Source organism: Garra rufa, chromosome 17 (genome assembly GCF_049309525.1).
Source record: "Garra rufa chromosome 17, GarRuf1.0, whole genome shotgun sequence".
NCBI classification, from domain to species: Eukaryota; Metazoa; Chordata; class Actinopteri; order Cypriniformes; family Cyprinidae; genus Garra; species Garra rufa.
The window spans coordinates 705,378-726,527 of NC_133377.1; the positions used below are offsets into that span (position 1 = coordinate 705,378).

Genomic DNA, 21,150 nt, shown 5'->3' on the forward strand with positions numbered 1-21,150 from the left:
CCTTTCGACTGCAGCACATTCATCTGATGTCCAGCTTCTTTTGACTGCAGTTTGTTTGCCTAAGTATACAGAAAAAAAAAAGAATAGTTAAAACATCAGAACTGAAAGAAAACTAAAATCTGAAAGACAAACAGACAGCTATATGAGAAAAAAAAAATCAACATTGTTAAGTAACATTGCCTCTACATGTCTACTAACTTTGTTGGGAGACCATCACAAAGAGTTAGAGGATATTAAGTAGACAGATTTCTAATAAGTTAGTTGACATGTAAGTGTAACATTAATTGTCAACATAATGTTCAAAAAGGACCATCAATATAGTATTACCAATGATTTTGTCATGTACTGATAAACACAGCAACATGACACAGATGGGAACATGCATGTTAAAATACAGGTGCATCTCAAATTGGAATATCCTAAAAGGTTTTTGTTTGCAACTTATTTCAAAAACTGAAACTTTAATATATTCTAGATTTATTGATTAATTACATGTAAAGTTAAACATTCCTTAAGTTTTTTTGTTTTAATTTTGAAGATTAGAACGTACAGCTCAAGTCAAAAATCCAGTATCTCAAAATATTACAATACTTGCAAAGATCAATCAACAAAAAAGGATTTGCAAAACATAAGTTCAAGTTCTTTAGAGTATGTTCATTTATGTACTCAATTCTTGCTCAGCAGCACACAAATGACAGCATCAGTGAGGTGTGGCGTGTAAGTGATCAGCCTGTGGCACTGCTGAGGCACTACTGAACCTTCAGATCGCCTGTATATTGTTGGATCCACTGTTTCTCATCTTTCTCTTGAAAATAGCCCACAGATTCTCAATGGGGTTCCGGTCAGGCATGTTGGCTGGCCAATAAAGCACGGTAATATCATGGTCAGCAAAACAACTTGGAAGTGGTTTTGGCACTGTGGGCAGGTGCTAAAGTCCTGCTGGAAAAGGAAAGCAGCATCTTCATAAAGCTTGTCAGCAGATGAAAGCATAAAATGCTCCAAAATCTCTTGGTAGACGCTACATTGACTTTGCACTTGATACTGTAAAACACAGTGGACCAACACCAGCAGACGTCAAGGCACCCCATAGTATTACTGACTTCAGAATCTTCTCAATGGACTTCTGTGCCTCTCCAGGCTTCCTCCAGACTCTGGGATCATGATTTCAACATGAAATGCAAAAATTACTTTTATCTGAAAAGAGGACTTTGGACCACTGAGCAACATTCCAGTTAATTTTCTTCTAAGCTCAGGTAATATGCTTCTGATGTTGTTTCTGTTTCAGAAGTGGCTTGGTAGTGCTTTTCCTGAAGATGTCCGAGTGTGGAGACTCTTGATGTGCTAACTCCGGCTTCAGCCCACTCCTACTGAAGCTCTCCTAAGTGTTTGAATCGGCTTTGTTTGACAGTATTCTCAAGCTAACAGTCATGCCTGCTGCTTGTGCACCTTTGCCTACTCAATTTCTTTCTTCCAGTCAACTTTGCATTTAATATGCTTTGATAAAGCACTCTCTAAACAGCCACCCCATTTAGTAATGACCTTCTGTAACTTACCCTCTGCGTGGAGGGTGTCAATGGGTGTCTCCTGGACCAATGCCAAGTCAGCAGTCTTCTCCATTAGTGTGGTTTCAAAGAACAAGAGATACCGGGAATTTATACTGTAGGTATGGTCATTTAATGAAACTCAAATGTAAATATTCCAACATTTTGAGACGCTGAATTTGACTTTCATGAGTTGTACGCTCTAATTATCAAAATAGAAAAATCGTTTGAAACGTTTTACTTTACATGTAATGAATCCAGAACATATGAAAGATTTTTTTTTAAGTTACAATAAAAAAAAGTGAAAAAAAAAACCCAACTACGATGATATTAAAATTTTTTGGGATGCACCTGTATATACAGATGAACATATTTGGTGCAGGTTATTTTGTATTGTACGTTTTACAAATCAGGAATACCGTTTAAGGGGAGTGCGGAACTGCAATAAAAATAAAAAAACAATACAAAAAAAAAAACTGACCTTTTTTTTTTACCCATTGAGTTAACATTGTACAACGACACTTCCCCTTTAATAAGGTGCATTATTTGACATTATTCATGGGTCTACAAAAGAACAATGCAGTGTTTGAATTGGTGGCCTTGTTCATGATCTCCCTAAAATAAAAATAAAAATACTCTGTATAGATTCTTAGAATATGCTTGACACAGACATGAGAAATATTCGTATAGAATATTTTAAGTGTGTAGTCTGAAATTTAGTCAGTCATGTCAAAAACAAATATTCTCTGATAAAATAATCCGTACGGAACCAAGGCGAGGTAGTTGCTACCGTCTGAGCTCATTATCTGCAATGTATCGTTTGAATTTGATCTATTCCTAACGACGATTCCAATAAGATAAAAATCCATTAAAAAGTTATGTCAAACATTTAGATGTCAAATGTATATTCTGTCTTTTTAATGTATTTATTCCTTTCCTTCAGAAAAACAACAACTAGAATAATATAAATGTAAAACCTTAAAATGTTAAAGACTAGTAATAAAATGGAAACAAACAAATCAATTAGCAATAGCATAAACAAAACTGATCAAATGCCAGGTACAACCCAGGCAATGGTTATCTTTCATAAATAAAATATTGATTAGCCCTCATTTCATGAGTTCACACTTGCATATAATTAGGTGAAGTACGTAAAGCATGTTTGGCGTGCTGTCTAGGGAAGGCCTCCGAGCTCGGGAATGGCCCGAACCTAGAGTAGCCTCCCGTATAGGTTTAAAAAGAACTCGGAATGAGGAGATAAGGTGGTGGAGGGATGCTGATAAACCATCAAATGGGTAGAGGCAAGTCAACTGTATTTATATCTGATGTAGATTAACTTGAGTGCGTTCCACTTGTGTTAATTAGGCTAAGTATCTGACGCGCTCCTCCCGAACTTTGTTAATAAAACATTAACTGACTGAATATCTTTCGTAATTTTAATGATTTTCTTTTGTTCTTTGATTAACATTAACGACAGACGGCACGTTTATTAGATGGCTGTCTCTTTAACACTGAACATGCGTTTTCTTTCTCACCTGTTTACGTTCACTTAAGACTAGGGCTGTCAATCGATTAAAATTTTTAATCGCGATTAATCGCATGGTTGTCTTGTGTTAACTCGCGATTAATCGCACATTTTTATCTGTTCTAAATGTACCTTAAATTAACACTTTTTTAAGTTTTTAGTACTCTAATCAACATTGGCATGGATGCTTTAAGCAAATATGTGTTTATTATCAGTGAAACCATACTTGACTAGACTAACTCGTTTCCAATGTCATAGATGTTTTTCAAATAACTTGTTCATGTCTATTAGACACATGAAAAAAAGAACATAGAAACACCTGGTTCCCATTACTTCTCTTTCTTTGCACTGAGCAATTTACTTACACAAGCCTGTTTACATTATTTGCAGGACAGGGCAGCTCACTTCTTCTGAACATGCAAAATCTACATTTATTATTACATTTGTTTGCCTCTCGGTGCCCACATACTGTCATTTGATGCAGCCACGTTCTCAACAAAACTGTTTCCATTGTTTTGATGTAATATTTCTGTTATCAGACAACCAAAGTAATATGAAATAATAACTGAAAAAAAATCCTGAATTATGATCATGATTCAATCACTGAAAAGAATCATTTACCGGCATCTGGACATAAGTCACTATTCCCTGCATTATTATCGTTGTTTTTAACTTCCTGTTTGAATGCCTTCAGGATCCTTTGACTTTTTAGGAGTTTGGCCTGTACTGATTGGAGAGCCTGGTCTCATGCAAATGCGCACTAGCACGACTTTCTGTATCTATTTGGCGTGCTATTAACAAGCTGAAATTAACTTTGGCGTACATATGAAATGCAATTATGCATGTGTTTGACGTGCATTTAATACACCGTTTTCGCTCGTATGTGGCTTTACGCATCAACCCCACAGCAACAATCCTAACGTAGCCCGACTCCGCTTGCATTCATTAAATATGGCAGAAGTGCCGGTGTACGCAAAATGATAAAATACAGAAGTACTTGCGTACCGGCCCACTTCAAGCACTGGAATGAACATAACATCTGTTTTAACCGAAAGCGCTGCTCCACTGCCGCTCGCTGAACAGAGCAGACGCAGATATGAAGAGAGGGAGGTGCGCGCGCATTCATTGGGAGACCTCACGCACGTTCAGCAAAACCGAAGAGCCTCAGAAACTAAATTGGGTTTGTCCAATTATGTGTTTGTGTATTGTTGCTAGACACTTTTCGCTAGGTTGGCAGCACTGCATCCATTTAACTATGGGCTATAGTGGGTCAAACAGAAATGCGCGCTGCGTTAATCGCGCGTTAATAAAATTAGTGCTGTTAAAATTAATTTGCATTAACGCGTTAATGTTGACAGCCCTACTTAAGACCAAAAAACTCTGTTTATGATGATTTACTGACATATTTCGTGCATATTGGTCAATAAATATAAAAGAAAAGTCAGTTACAGTCCAGAACAACCTTTTCTTTATGGAAATACACGGAACTGTTCGAGAACGGACACAGATCGGGAACCCGCATCAGGACCGCAGTTAAAGATCAGCTGTACCATCAATCCACTTTATTTTTCTAAGCTCACCTCTCTTTTTGGCCGACTTTGTTTGCGGTTGCAAATATACTGTGGAAGTAGGTTCCTGAATGGATGTCACACTGTCCTCAGCTTCTGGAATGAATTCATCTGAGTGCAAGAAGAAGTATTTAATGAAATAAAACATATACATTAGCTGCAAGCAACACAAGATTATGATCAATCACGCATAAATTTCAGTCATTTAGGTACGTCCCATTAAATGTTCAGATGTTAAAGTTTGTTTACAAGTTTTTAGTTAGTCATGAGATACGTTACAAAAACAGGTGTGGCATCATGACAATGAACTTGCCAGTTTAGTCTGTGGGAGTTTAGGCAGGACTTTGATACTAAGGACTTTTGACTACTTTAGACTAGGGCTCCAAAAAAAAAAAATCACTACTGTGCAAACAGCCAAATGACGTAATCAGTCCAAGATGACAGCAGCCATATTGGGATCTTTTGGTTTTACTTTTCTATAGTGGAAGTAGAGAGGTGTCATACATTTTTTGTGTGTGTCTATAATTTAAAGTAAAGTTATATCATCGGAACAAGCAATTTACGGTAGGAAATGTATTTAACCTCGTTACATTATGGTATTAACAGTAAAAAAATTACCAGCTTACAAAAAATAAGATACAATTATATAAATCTTTTTATACATTTTTTTTTTTTAAATAAATGCTTGTTTTCTTTCATTCAGGACTTTTGTTTTTTATTGTAGGCCCCATCTATCTGAGCTTATATACCAGACTGTTTCTGTAAAAAACAAACAAAAAACAAAAACATTGTGGATCATTTTGTCAATATTAAATAAAATATTTAAAATGCACTGTTTATTTCAATAGCATGTTCTGTTTAACCAATAATTGTGTTTTGAAAAGCTTTAATTTAATAAAAAAAAATAAAATTGCTTATAAATCTCTTATCAATATTATCACCTAATATTTGTGTCAATCTCGCTTTGTAGCATATATATATATATAGTGTGTAGAATGCTTTACATTAGGATTAGTTTGAAACTAAATGTAATACAACCATGTTAAATTGTGTGAAGTTAAAGTGAAAATAAAAGTCTGTGGCATCCAACCTGTCTTCAAATTGAACATAAGAACAGCAATAAATACTTAAAGCAATAAAAACTAAGACTCCAACTGAGTTAACTGATTTATGAGAAAAATAAAACAATGTTATAACCTATTCACAAGATGTTTTATTGACTATTTTTTCTTTTTTTGTTTTAAACTCTGAGCGATCATTTCATGAGACATTGTGTTTCTATTATGGTTTTTCTAAATGAATTCAAGTATTTTTCTTCATGTTTAATGCTGGAAATATTAAAAATGAAAAGATCATTGATTCACATGCTGCTTGATCTAAGGCGAATATAGTTACCACACTACAAATTAAAGTGTAAAAACACATTTACTGTTTTTATTTTATCATCAAGTTGACAATTTTTTGTAGGCTGAGACTTGCATGCTACAAATAATGAATGGACTTACACGTTAAATAAATGTTTGTCTTTTAAATCAATTACTAACAAAAAGACATTTGTTAAAGGCACACTGATGTTTGTTAGTCCGTTAAATGCAGGTGTATAAAGAAAACAGCAACAATACCTTGTTAAAATATGACAGCCTATTTTATTCATATAGAAAACTACCCCGTCAGAATCACACAAGGCCCCCCAGTAGCTAGTCCTGGTGCCGGGACGGAGTGTTATTATCGGCTATGGTCCATTACTGAACCGACAACCGAATCGTCCTCGTCCGCATGGCGATGCTTCGTAGAAAGGACTAATTCGGCACCCGTAGCCATTACCACCAAAAATGTGATTCAATATTTTTGTCAACTTATTTTCTTTCAATTATGATTGGTTTTGTATTCTGTATTAAATACACCGCACAAAAAATAAAACACTGAAAGTTAAACGCTGATCCAATTTGCATCAAGTTAAATTACAGCAACATCGGATGTGTGATACATAATATCCAACAGAATCTCAAATGGATTCAAGTCTGTGGAACGTAAGGGCAATGCCATGGTCATCTAAATACTGCACACTCTAGCCATTTGAGGTGGAGCATTATCATGCACCAGAAGGAACCCTGCACCAATGTAAGGTCTGACAGCGATTCTGAGGATTTCAGACAGTGATAAGAACCCTAACCCTAGGCTCAGATCAATGAGGCCTACGAACAACCATTTTCAAAAATAAACACAAAACCAGTCCTTACTGAATGAAAACAAGCTGACAAAAAGATTGATACCAATATTTGCTGAGAATATTGCATAAGAGATTTAAGCTATTTTTTGTGCCCTGGCCATTTTTAACCGAGAATGCAACAAGTGTTAGAGATTTGAACACAACCTAAGGGTTAAATATAAATTAGGCCAAATGTCCACCAGTTTTTTTGTTTTTGTTTTTTTTCTCTGAGGTTAGCACATTTTGTCAATTTTTTTTAAATTAGAGCCACGTTTTATAGAGTAACTTTTTTTTTTAATGCTGAGCACTCAGGTGTTGTTTTTTGTTTTTTTCCCCTGGCACAGAGAGTTGAAGAATGTTCAACTTTGGGTAAAACACAACGCTAATCACTGTCAATTTGTAGTCAGCTAACAAAATCACACAGGGATCGTACTGGTGCTTGAATTCCTTGAAAATGCTTGAATTTTAAATGTAGTGTTTTCAAGGTTTGAAAAATGCTTGGATTTTGGATACAGTGCTTGAAAGTGCAGCTGCATTGGTTTCATATTAATTCGCTTTCATTCTAAACAATTATTTTTTGTTATGCTTATGCTTTAATGCCTCTGATGGAACAGAGCGAGAGATAAAACATGGCGGGAGGTTGTTGCATGACAAATACAAATTATGTTTGAAACGAGAACTCTGGGCTCACAAAAACCGCCAGTCCGACATCCCTGGGCTATTTTAGTCAACTACCAAAATGTTTGACCGGACTGCCCGACAGGCTATCATAAAGTAGAGGGCTTAACTCCTTAATTTAGTTGTATCAAATTTAAGGGCATAAAAAGTTTGTTAATTTTAATAGAATATGAAAATACTTATTAATAATTAATAATAATTTAAAGAGGTCTTACAGTTGGGGATGGAAAGACTAGAATCACAAAGGGCTGGATAAAACTTCAAAAGGCAATGATGCACACTTCAAAGTCAAAACGCGGCACGGATGTCTTTATATGAATATATCTGAAGAGAACCAACTGTCCTCAGAAACGTGTTGTGGGCACTGATCTATAATGAAGAACATTATATCATCATTATATAGATCAGTAGTCTTTGCCATTTTAATTACCATCCCTGGTAAAACTGCCTTAATGCTGCTTTGTGTACAGCTATTACTAGGGAAAGCGTAATATTTCACCACCTTAGCATCCAAGATGTTAGTACTTAAAGATTACATGTAAATATATTGTATACAATTATGTTAGTTTTTTTGTTTACCTGGATGTAAGCACAGTGCAGTGTTAATGCTTAAACTGCATTTACAATGTTTAAAGTGGCTGACAATAATAAATATTGTTGGTCATTATGGTGGTACTTGGAAAGCCAGCTGTCGAGTCACAGCCCTGATGAATGTAAAAGCTGGGTATGGAGCACAAGACATTGAAAAAGCTGGAAGATGAGATGCAAATGGTATATTTTAGTAGTGTCAAAATTAGCAAAATAACATGTGGTTCATTTTTTCTAGATTACCACAGTAAAAATATTTAATGCAATAAAAACAGGGGCAGGGCTAGGGTTAGCCATCCCCATTTACAACTTTTGCCTCTGTCTATTTTATTTATTTTATGAGATGCAGAACGTCTTTACGAGCACATCAAACGAGAGGCGTTTCAAACGCACACTAACTTCGCCTCCACGCCAGGCTCGACTCGGCCTGTATCATTTCATATCAAACTACAAAAGAAACTATGTGCATGCAATGTTATATGTCATCGGTTAAGGAATTAAGTTCCAAAAAAGGGGATTAAGCTGCCTTAAAACTGTGCATGACATAAGTTCTATATGCATCACATTAAAAACATCTATGAAATTGTAAAAACTGTCCTGAGGCTCCCCAGCATCATCTCCCTCATCTAAATCACCCCATTACACTCTCAGCTCTTCCATAGAGACTAAGTAAAAAAAAACAACCAAAAAAAAAAACTAAAAGGTCATGTACAGCAGCCGTATTTAAATAACAACAGCTGTTTTGATGTGTTAAAAATGACATTAACTTTTGTAGCTTTAAGGATTTCTTTAAAAATGTATTTAGAATTTAGTATTTGATAACTTTATACAATTTTTGTACATATCTGCTGAAGGGCACAGGTAGCTAAATATTTAACTTATTATAATGGGTTTATTTTAGTGGTGGGCCGTTATCGGCGTTAAAAGGATAGTTCACCCAAAAATGAAAATTTGATGTTTATCTGCTTACCCCCAATGCATCCAAGATGTAGGTGACTCAGTTTCCTCAGAAGAATACAAACGAAGATTTTTTACGAAAACCGGTGCTGTCTGCCAGCCTTATCATGGGTGTGGATGGGCACCAGACCTTTAAAAGTAAACAAAAACATGCACAGACAAATCCAAATTACACCCTGCGACTCGTGACGATACATTGATGTCTTAAGACACGAAACGATCGGTTTTTGAGAGAAACTGAACAGTATTTATATCATTTTTTACCTTTGATACACAGCCACGTCCATCTGTAATGTGCACGAGTTTGGCATTAGTCACGTCACATGAGCACGCGCTCTAGCGTAGAATACGCAAACGCCGGAAGGGGAAATCAGTGAAAAGTCCCGGACGAGTTTGAGCAAACTAATGTAATCTTTTAGCTTTAAATCAGTTTAAACAATCAGGATAAGCGCAAGTATTTACCATTTTGAATAGCCGCTATATCCACAATCTCTGTGCTCTGCGTAAACAATGAGTGTCGTATACATGCGACAGATCGCTTCCGGCGTTTGCGTATTCTACCACAGAGCGCGTGCTCATGTGACGTGACTGATGCCGAACGCTTACTCAGGAGAGATGGACGTGGCGTTGTAACAAAGCAGCTTGTAAAGTGTTGAATTCTACCTGCAATAAGTTCAGTTTAAATAATGACAGGTGCTGTTCCAATTAATTAAAATCACTTTGAATGAGATCCATACGTGAGGGCCCCATAAGGCCAAGACTAGAAATGTGTGTGTGTATAAGGACCTCATAAGGCCAAGACTAGAAATGTGTGTGTGTATAAGGACCCCATAAGGCCAAGACTAGAAATGTGTGTGTGTATAAGGACCTCATAAGGCCAAGACTAGAAATGTGTGTGTGTATAAGGACCTCATAAGGCCAAGACTAGAAATGTGTGTGTGTATAAGGACCCCATAAGGCCAAGACTAGAAATGTGTGTGTGTATAAGGACCTCATAAGGCCAAGACTAGAAATGTGTGTGTGTATAAGGACCCCATAAGGCCAAGACTAGAAATGTGTGTGTGTATAAGGACCTCATAAGGCCAAGACTAGAAATGTGTGTGTGTATAAGGACCTCATAAGGCCAAGACTAGAAATGTGTGTGTGTATAAGGACCCCATAAGGTCAAGACTAGAAATGTGTGTGTGACGCTTAACCTGACAGAAACCTTTCTAGTTTTACTGTCCTGCTGCACACTAACTGTTTCCTCAATCAGAACTCTAACATATCACCCAATGATGAAAAACATAGTGTGAACCTGTTTCTTTAATAGAAACTATGAAATCTAAGAGCTCAATAGTTTGAGATGATTGTCTACATTACTCTTTTACCTGTGTGATTTCATCATCCATTTTGGGGTCATCATTGGATGGGTGATCTGTTGGGGACGAGTCGGTCTGTAGAGCAGAAGACTGCTTCTTTGGACCCTGCAAATCAGACAAAAACAGAACAAGAACCTGTGAAGAACTGACAATTGTAATGTATTCAGGCATTTACAAGAGACACATGTTATCTCATGTAAAAACAGTCTCTCAACTAGCATATAGTTGAAATCTAAACCCATTTACAGATCCTTCCTAGAGCTAACAGCTAGTGTCACAGCAACATTTAATATCGTGCAATGGATTACATCTAAAATACTCAACCTGAACATGTAGCAGCTTGTAAAGTGTTGAATTCTACCTGCAATAAGTTCAGTTTAAATAATGACAGGTGCTGTTCCAATTAATTAAAATCACTTTGAATGAGATCCATACGTGAGGGCCCCATAAGGCCAAGACTAGAAATGTGTGTGTATAAGGACCCCATAAGGTCAAGACTAGAAATGTGTGTGTGTGAACTTAACTGTAAAATCATTACTTTGGGTTGAGGGCCTCATAAGGCCAAGACTAGAAATGTGTGTGTGTATAAGGACCCCATAAGGCCAAGACTAGAAATGTGTGTGTGACGCTTAACCTGACAGAAACCTTTCTAGTTTTACTGTCCTGCTGCACCCTAACTGTTTCCTCAATCAGAACTCTAACATATCACCCAATGATGATAAACTTAGTGTAAACCTGTTTCTTTAATAGAAACTATGAAATCTAAGAGCTCAATAGTTTGAGATGATTGTCTACATTACTCTTTTACCTGTGTGATTTCATCATCCATTTTGGGGTCATCATTGGATGGGTGATCTGTTGGGGACGAATCGGTCTGTTGAGGAGAAGACTGCTTCTTTGGACCCTGCAAATCAGACAAAAACAGAACAAGAACCTGTGAAGAACTGACAATTGTAATGTATTCAGGCATTTACAAGAGACACATGTTATCTCATGTAAAAACAGTCTCTCAACTAGCATATAGTTGAAATCTAAACCCATTTACAGATCCTTCCTAGAGCTAACAGCTAGTGTCACAGCAACATTTAATATCGTGCAATGAATTACATCTAAAATACTCAACCTGAACATGTAGCAGCTTGTAAAGTGTTGAATTCTACCTGCAATAAGTTCAGTTTAAATAATGACAGGTGCTGTTCCAATTAATTAAAATCACTTTGAATGAGATCCATACGTGAGGGCCCCATAAGGCCAAGACTAGAAATGTGTGTGTGTATAAGGACCTCATAAGGCCAAGACTAGAAATGTGTGTGTGTGAACTTAACTGTAAAATCATTACTTTGGGTTGAGGGCCCCATAAGGCCAAGACTAGAAATGTGTGTGTGTATAAGGACCCCATAAGGTCAAGACTAGAAATGTGTGTGTGACGCTTAACCTGACAGAAACCTTTCTAGTTTTACTGTCCTGCTGCACACTAACTGTTTCCTCAATCAGAACTCTAACATATCACCCAATGATGAAAAACATAGTGTGAACCTGTTTCTTTAATAGAAACTATGAAATCTAAGAGCTCAATAGTTTGAGATGATTGTCTACATTACTCTTTTACCTGTGTGATTTCATCATCCATTTTGGGGTCATCATTGGATGGGTGATCTGTTGGGGACGAATCGGTCTGTAGAGCAGAAGACTGCTTCTTTGGACCCTGCAAATCAGACAAAAACAGAACAAGAACCTGTGAAGAACTGACAATTGTAATGTATTCAGGCATTTACAAGAGACACATGTTATCTCATGTAAAAACAGTCTCTCAACTAGCATATAGTTGAAATCTAAACCCATTTACAGATCCTTCCTAGAGCTAACAGCTAGTGTCACAGCAACATTTAATATCGTGCAATGGATTACATCTCAAATACTCAACCTGAACATGTAGCAGCTTGTAAAGTGTTGAATTCTACCTGCAATAAGTTCAGTTTAAATAATGACAGGTGCTGTTCCAATTAATTAAAATCACTTTGAATGAGATCCATACGTGAGGGCCCCATAAGGCCAAGACTAGAAATGTGTGTGTGTATAAGGACCCCATAAGGCCAAGACTAGAAATGTGTGTGTGTATAAGGACCCCATAAGGCCAAGACTAGAAATGTGTGTGTGTATAAGGACCCCATAAGGCCAAGACTAGAAATGTGTGTGTGAACTTAACTGTAAAATCATTACTTTGGGTTGAGGGCCCCATAAGGTCAAGACTAGAAATGTGTGTGTGACGCTTAACCTGACAGAAACCTTTCTAGTTTTACTGTCCTGCTGCACACTAACTGTTTCCTCAATCAGAACTCTAACATATCACCCAATGATGATAAACTTAGTGTAAACCTGTTTCTTTAATAGAAACTATGAAATCTAAGAGCTCAATAGTTTGAGATGATTGTCTACATTACTCTTTTACCTGTGTGATTTCATCATCCATTTTGGGGTCATCATTGGATGGGTGATCTGTTGGGGACGAGTCGGTCTGTAGAGCAGAAGACTGCTTCTTTGGACCCTGCAAATCAGACAAAAAAAAAGTAAATTTCTGTGTGTGTGTGTGTGTATATATATATATATATATATATATATATATATATATACATACACACATACATACATATACACACACCCAAAAAAGTAGTTGTGTTAGTCTAACTCACCTTGTTACGCCATGGCCATTGTGCATCACCATAGTTATATTCAATTTCACTTCCGATTTCAATTCTTTTCATGGCAAATAGACACAAATGGGGCCTGTTATTTACTATGATTTTTTTCATAGAGCAGTTGGGAGATTTGTGATTGTCATTGCATAGTCTTCCCAGAGAGCCATCTTCTTTGGATGCATCAATACTAAAAGGTATAAAAAAAAAACTTTGTAAGTTCATTTAAAGAAAAACCCTTTAAATATTTAAATATCATGTGCACAAATGGTCAGATTACACGAAAGAGACATTTAAATTACACATCAACTGTAACTGTAAGACATACAAAGCAGAAAGTCCTAATCAACAAAAGTGCTTATCATCAGCCTAAAATGTTAAAGTCGCCCTGTAGTGAAACTCAAGTTTTGAATGTTGATAATGTACAGCGTATTGCTCCAAATACCATTGCGGAGTATATTAACTTAAAACTGCCGAGTACCACAGAACAGGCAGAAAAACATTAAAATCACCCATAGAATTGAGTACACAGGGGCTGTATTATCGGAATTAACTGCTGATTATGCTTTTGCTCATTAACTATTCAGAAGTGTGTTGCATGGCATACATGTTTCCCAGATGTCTCAAAACATGCATCTGTACATACTTACCACCAGTGACGTTGCTGCCACTCAAAATCAAATAGAAATGTACTCTGTAACTCTGTGTAGTGTCTCGCCTGGAATTCCTCTGCAGCAACGAGTTCCCCCTTGTATTCCAAGACAAAAGCTCCCGGTTCAACAGGCTGGTTAGCAAATACTCCTCTACCTATAAAGACATAATTAGAAAGACACTTAATTTGGGGAAAAAGTTGTTGCCTTGACACTTTTGGAGGTGAAACTAGGGATTCAGAGTATTAACCGAATGTAAACAAATAGGAAAGAAAGAAAGAAAGAAAGAAAGAAAGAAAGAAAGAAAGAAAGAAAGAAAACTCTACTAATTTACCATTTACAACTACAATGGTATACATTATTATGTAAGTGTATGCAAATGAGAGGTACTGATAAATTCACATCAACATACCTTTGTTTCTATCTATATATCTTTCCACAAACTCTGGTTTGTCACATGAAGACAAAATATAGGTCCTTGCTTCGTCAGCAGGCCGTATCCTCTTTCTTCTTTTGGACATTATAGCTTTTTATAAAATAAAATACAGACACATCCACAAAGAAAAAGTATGAATTTAGCATGAGAGACAGAAACAAGCAAATTCAAGTCATTAATATTCAAGTGGAGCTGTCACTGGCATTAATGTATCAACTAACATAATCAACAATACATATATTAAAGCATTAATTAATCTTAACTAATGTTAATTATATTAAAATACAGTCGTTCATTGTTAGGTCAAGTTAATTCACAGAACATTATTTAATGTTAACAAGCACAACTTTTGATTTTAATAATGCATTAGTAGATATTGAAATTTACATTAAGATTAATAAATGCTGTAGTAGTATTGTTATTCTTAGTTCATGTTAACAAAAGTAACTAACTAATGAAACTTACTGTAAAGTGTTACCAACAAATACGTAGTCAAATTATCAACTGCAATAAAACATGCTTCTTTCTTCTGCTGTCAACACCATTATTAGTCTAGAGCTAAGATTAGCAAGCTAACGCTAGCGATCTGAATAAACTAGCACATCATTATTATTAACCATCAATTTCATACGTTACAAAATGGAGAAAGCATTTGAACGAAACTACATCATGTACAAAGTCAAATAACATAAACCTACCTGTTATTCACCTGAAGAGATTCTTCCGTTTACATCCACTTGAAAATGCAGAAATCCAGAAAAGTCCGTCTTTCCATGTGCTATTAACAACGAGCGATCTCAGTACAATGGTCACTTTACTTCATTAAGCACCATTCTACTGATATGAGTAGGAATTGACACAAAACTACATCAAATGTACAGTCAAATAATATAAACCTAACTTACCTACTGCTCTCAAGAAGAGTGAAGTTCGTCTGTTCGACGTTAAACCGCATTGAACTTCCGGTTGATAACGCGCGTAACCGAATATAAACGACCCCTTCCTTTCCGTGAACTATTAGCAATTAGCCGTGTGATTAAAAAGGTATTTCATTAAGCATCGTTCTGTTGATGTGGGTAGTAATTGACACGAAACTCAAATGCAGTAAACTAATATAAACCTACCTGTTGCTCACATTAAGTATTTTTTCCCTTGGTACAGAGTTGAAACACGTTAAATTATAGATGTAAAATAAGGAATTAACACTGTCAATCACAGAAACTAAACAGCTCCTCCCTTTCCGTGAGCTAAAATAACACACACTTCCGGTAGTGTGTATCTGCGGCACTACCGCACTTTGAGATATGGGGGCGATAGAGAGCGCAAACACACATACACACAGAACCATACTTTGTCACCTTGTGGGGAAAGTGAAAAAAAGGCATGAGACACATCAGGAGAGGCTTATGAGGCTGTTTAAATGAAAATCGGTGTGGGGCCCACTATTTTGGGCCCCACAAGGCTGTTGGACCCCACACTGTTGGTGGGCTCCTTGTCACCGGGCCCAACAAAGTAAGAAATACAAGTACACACACACACACACACACACACTCACACACACACACACACATGTTGGGTTTACATGTTTTATGGGGACATTCCATAGGCGTAATGGTTTTTATACTGTACAAACCGTACTTTCTATCGCCCTACACCTACCCTACACCTAAACCTAGCCCTCACAGGAGATTGTGCACACTTTTACTTCCTCAAAAAAACTCATTGTGCATGATTTATAAGCCTGTTTCCTCATGGGGACCTGAGAAATGTCCCCACAAGGTCAAAATCTACTGGTATTCCTATCCTTGTGGGGACATTTGGTCCCCATAACGTGATGAATACCAGGTGCACACACACACACACACACACACACACACACACACACACACACACACACACACACACACACACAGAGCCAAAGGGATTGCAGCCTTGAAGGACTTTCTCACTGTAATTTTATGCTGCCAATTTTTAATGGCCCCCTATTGGTTGTGGGCTGCATTACAATATGTTTTCTGTATAAGATAAAGATACAATAAGAAAGCCTGCCATTTTGTGCCAACACTGCCAAGTGTAAATAAATTTAAGAATTTAATGTCATTTAAACAGCATTCTGCTGATATATTTATTTATTTTATGGCTCAGGTGATAGGTTTAAAACAACCCAGCAACAGAACTGCATCTATAAGCAAAGATGGCAGATTTCAAGCTGGTAAAGTGCCACTGAGATGAATGGGAAAGTTAATGCACATTTATCCCAGTATTACCTCTTTGATCACACCTCAAGACCATTTAAAATGATGTAGTGAAGGCAATAAGGCCATTTAAAATAATGAAAAACGTGTGAAGAAATATTGACCACCTTATCTCATGTCGAAAATGTACCTGTGGGAACTTTTTTGCAAGATACAAAATACGTACCAATAATTACACATCACTGCAGTTTCCAACAAAAATGAACACTTGAGGTGGTAAAACAGCAAGCACTTGTAATCGTTTTCGTACATAGTTATGATTACAGCACCATATGTTTCACTTTCCGGATGTAACCATCTTGCTTGGTAGCTCAGGATTTGACTTAGGATGCGGAATCCTTGGGTAAATCAATCCCGTAAAAAGCATGCCTCACAATGAAAGAGCTGAAAGAAGAGAGATGGGAAAAACAAGCTAAAATGGCATGTTTACATTTTTATATCACATTCGCTTTTGTTCATTTAAAACATCATGGAGCATTAGAGTTATAGCGCCACTCAGTGGACATTTCACATTGAATATGTCACAAAACCTATATGGCCGTACGTATTTAGTGTCTTGCAAAAAAGTTTTCACAGGTATGTTTTCATCATAAGATCAGGTTGAAAAGTGACTAGTTACATAGTAATTTCACTGCTGTCCCTGTTGAAAAAACCAGCATATGCTGGTCCTTAGCTGGTCGTGTTGCTGGTCAAGGACCAGCATAAACCAGCTATGATTTATGCTGGCAATAACCGACTAGTCCAGTGTAGTCTGATTCACAAATAAATGTCATGAGTCGATTCTTTTGGAGGAATCAGAAAGCATGACTAATGTGTTCTGATTCACAAACAAATGACTCTTATGACTTTTTTAGTGAATCTAAAACATACAGTGGAAAAACAACCTGTAATTTCCTACATTTCAAGGTCATTGCTTAATCCTATTTGAAGTTATCTTAACGGGAGTAGAAGGGCAGTTTTTAAGCATATTTCATAAATTAATTGTATTCTGAAGAACAGTATAAAAAACTTAAATTAGATCTTTGAAAAAGAACTCTGAGCAAAATTAGAGAGCACTTAAGCCCGTTTCAAACTACATGATTTTAGCACGATTTTGGCATGATCTGCTTGCCGTAAAGTGTCGTGAGGAACAACACTGTCCATGACAAGTTCACATCTATGACACTATCCAATAGCAGAAGCGCATTCGTGCATGCTATTAAACAAGCCGAAATGAAAGAGAGGCAATGGTTTCGGTACTGCTAGGTAAAATTTTACAATGGAGGAAATGTCCGTGGTGCTATGGCAGTAATACTCTTGCATTTATGATGTTTCTTTGAGGGACTACCATGACAGAGTAAATAAAGGTTAAATAAAAACTATTTTACCTCAGTTTTCTTTGACAGTCCATACTCTCCTCTTCATGCAATCCAGATTTGTGTCCACTGTCAGGGTTTCTTTCTTTTTGGGGCTTTTCTGATGGCAAAACATCTTTTTGCTGTCCATTGTTTGTTTACATTCATGTCACCTTCTGTGTTGTCCTCCGTATCGATGTCGTGAAAGATGGCGTGCGCTAAAAATGGTCGGGTAGCAAAGTGTAGTCTGACATGTTTCTTGTTCACAACAAGTCAAAGTCACATAATCTGACACAGTGACTTTCATAACTAAAAAACTTGTGTAGTCTGAACAAGGCTTTACAGATACCTCCAAGTTATTGGTGTTAATCTGGCACCTGGTGCTAATTTCTTTAAATTTATGACAAACCCTATTTAACTGGCAGAATTCCTCCAATTTCCACTGAGATTGGAAGAGGGCAGGCTGCTCTAAGATGACTGAAACCCTGCCAAAGGAGGTTTTCCAGATGAAGGCCGAAGGGATGACACATTCAGCCACTGCAAGAGAAGTTGGTCTTTCCAAATTTGTGATTTCTCAAATATTGCAGGTTTACAATGACACTAATTCATTCAAGTCTCCCAAAAAGGCTGGTCATCCACATAAGACAAATGTACAAGAAGACAGGATAACACAGAGACTCTTAATAGTAAATCGGCTCAACACTGCAGCTGGAATTGCTTGCCACTTCAGTGCTGTACAGGCTCAGGATCTGTCTCTGCATGTTTAAGAGAAGTTGGACTAAAAGTGCAATCTGCAGTGACCAAACAGCAGAAAGAATCAAACTTTGTTGAGGAGCATGTTGTGTGGACAGAGGAGAACTGTCCAAAGTTCACTGTAGTGATGAGAACAAGTTTAATTTATTTAGGTCCGATGGAAACATTTTGTTTGGCTAATTTCAATCCCTGTACACTTTAAATGGCCTAGTTCGATTCTTGAACAAATGAATCATGACTCTTTTTTTATGTTGATTTTAGAAGTTTTTTATGTTTATTTTAGTGTCGTTGGGATATGATCTTGTATTGTGTGTTTCCCATGATGATTTCTATTCAAACCTGGAGTAAACAAGACATAAAAACTAGTGTGGCCTTGCGCAGAACATATGATTTATTCATGCATTATATAGGTATGATCTGATAAAACAAAGCAAATAAATCCCAATGTCAAAAAAAGTCTTTCAACTCAACTCTTTGAATCTCTTTTCCTTTAGGAAACCATCCACATACACACATAGATACACTCACTGAGCTCAGGCACATTTGGAGCATCTATAGGTCAAATATTGAACACTTGGATTCACTGAATAAGACATGAAAGGTGCATGAAAAGAGTATTGGAGTGGCACCTCCATTCAACCTAACCTCCACGTCCTCTCCCTCTCCACAGCCTCATTTCCTATCCAGTTCAAAAGAGTGCTCTCCTTATTAACCTTCTATATAAAAGCGCAAATGACAATAATTGGTTTGAAGATGTGAATGAAAGCATGTAAGGATAATCCAGAGCTAACATCCTCTTATGGGTCCAGGAGAACCCTTCATCCGCCACTCATTTCCTGTTTCACTCAGGATGTGGGAAGATTAAACATACAGGACTTATAAATGGAGTCTTGCAGAAATGCTGAACACATTGAAAATATTCAGTTAATGGTTCCTTTGGCATTTCAAGCGACACACTTCTGCATTCAGCTATGGCATTAATCTCAGATGTCATCTAATGCATGGATTTTTCTTTTAATAAACCTCAAGATTTTAGGTTAAAATTTAGATGACTGTGTAAGGAAAGTGCATGGCCCTGTAACTTATTTTCTTTCACTTTGCTATAAAAAGTCGTAACAGGTAATTATGGATGCCCGTTTCCGCCACTGAATTAAAAAAATAAAAAAGGTAATTGATACTTTTTTATCTCCCAATTTTGACATTTTTTTCTTGCAATTGCAAAAAGTTTACATCTCAGAATTGTGAGATAGAATGATAGATGAGTTATAAAGTCAGAATTGCAAGACATAAACTCACAATTTACTAATAAACTTGCAATTCTAAGAAATAAAGTGTGACTTTATAGCACGCAATTGCGAGTTAAGTGAGAATATTGAGATATAAATTTGCAAATTCTGGGAACATAGTCTTTTCCCCCCTCAAAATTGGACTTTTTAACTCGCAATGGTAAGTTAATATCACACAATTCTGAGAAAAAAAGTCAGAATTGTGAGTTTATATCATGCAATTCTGACTTTATAACTTACAATTGTAAGTTTATATCTTGCAATTCTGAGAAAAAGTCAGAATCGTGAGTTTATATCTTGCAATTCTGAGAAAACGTCAGAATCGTGTTTATATCTTGTAGTTCTGACTGTATAACTCGCAATTGTGAGTTTATATCTTGCGATTCTGAGAAAAAAGTCCGAATTGTGAGTTTATATCTCGCAATTCTAACTTTATAACTTGCAAATGTGAGTTTATAGCACGGCATTAGCTGTTAACTGTTAACTGTTAACTTTTTTTTTTGTAACATAATGAAATCAGATTGATTCAGTAGTAAAGTACTACAATATAATTTGCTTAATGCACCTTTATTTAATTCTAGGCTACCAAAAACATTTATTTTCTTACTTTTCATTTATTTTTAATTTCATTTAATTTAAAATTTAATTTAATTACATATAAACTGCATACACAGGCCTATAATGTAAAATAATTACATAAAAAAATGAATAATAAAAACCAGTAGCAAAACGCTGTTGTTTAGTGGTCTATAACTATATTAGCTTCGACACCAACAGATGGTAACAATCTGTTTATTATAAGCTGAGCATGAGCTGCAATACGCTGTTTTTTGCTGATTGAAAGTCAGGTGAATTTTGATTGTGAATGGTTTTATTATTCATTAGCTGGAAAATATCACTCCTAAAGTGATTCTAATGATAGCATTTCTCTATGTTGTTATTGTTATAGTTGTGGTGTGGACATCCCAATTATGAGGATTATTAAAACTGTATAGTTATCGTTAACATTGTCGTCCTTGTTTTAAAAGAGCTTGTAAGTGCACTGCCAGTTACGTCTGAATTCAGATCCTTCTGAGGTGTGCTGATGCTGGCTGCTTTCAGATTATTTGGATGTTGGAACGCTGCCGCCATGAAGCATAGATCATGTGGTGTGGAAATGAGATTCGGGGCCGCAGTGCAGCAGAGTTTATAGCCTGCAAATGGGCCCTCATGTTACTGTGGAGTGATTCTCATGTGAGATTACATACTGTGTAAAGTGATTAAGAGAAATGGATTGAGACGTGAAATGATTCAGGGATGATATACACAAACTCTAT

General features: G+C 36.5%; 1 protein-coding gene and 1 long non-coding RNA gene across 2 annotated transcripts; both read right to left on the reverse strand.

Moving 5' to 3' along the window:
- Nucleotide 1: 1 nt before the first annotated feature.
- Nucleotides 2–11,334, reverse strand: LOC141289277 (uncharacterized). The gene is made up of 5 exons (XR_012339898.1): nucleotides 11,236–11,334; nucleotides 10,437–10,532; nucleotides 9,080–9,196; nucleotides 4,647–4,745; nucleotides 2–59 (listed from the first exon to the last, which is right to left on the reverse strand). It is a non-coding gene; the product is annotated as an uncharacterized lncRNA (long non-coding RNA).
- Nucleotides 11,335–12,024: 690 nt separating this feature from the next.
- Nucleotides 12,025–15,717, reverse strand: LOC141290210 (N-lysine methyltransferase KMT5A-A-like). The gene is made up of 5 exons (XM_073822407.1): nucleotides 14,183–15,717; nucleotides 13,771–13,927; nucleotides 13,118–13,310; nucleotides 12,877–12,972; nucleotides 12,025–12,132 (listed from the first exon to the last, which is right to left on the reverse strand). Exons 1-5 carry the CDS (start codon nucleotides 14,289–14,291, stop codon nucleotides 12,025–12,027), a joined length of 663 nt encoding a protein of 220 aa, XP_073678508.1. The 5' UTR covers nucleotides 14,292–15,717.
- Nucleotides 15,718–21,150: the final 5,433 nt, after the last annotated feature.

What these genes read in the sequence shown, in the direction of transcription:
- LOC141290210 (XM_073822407.1), bottom strand. Translation starts at nt 14,291, where the DNA reads ATGTCCAAAAGAAGAAAGAGGATACGGCCTGCTGACGAAGCAAGGACC. An exon ending in AATGGCCATGGCGTAACAAG is followed by an intron (nt 12,973 to 13,117) that starts GTGAGTTAGACT and finishes TCTGATTTGCAG; the next exon opens with GGTCCAAAGAAGCAGTCTTC. An exon ending in TGGATGATGAAATCACACAG is followed by an intron (nt 12,133 to 12,876) that starts GTAAAAGAGTAA and finishes TCTGATTTGCAG; the next exon opens with GGTCCAAAGAAGCAGTCTTC.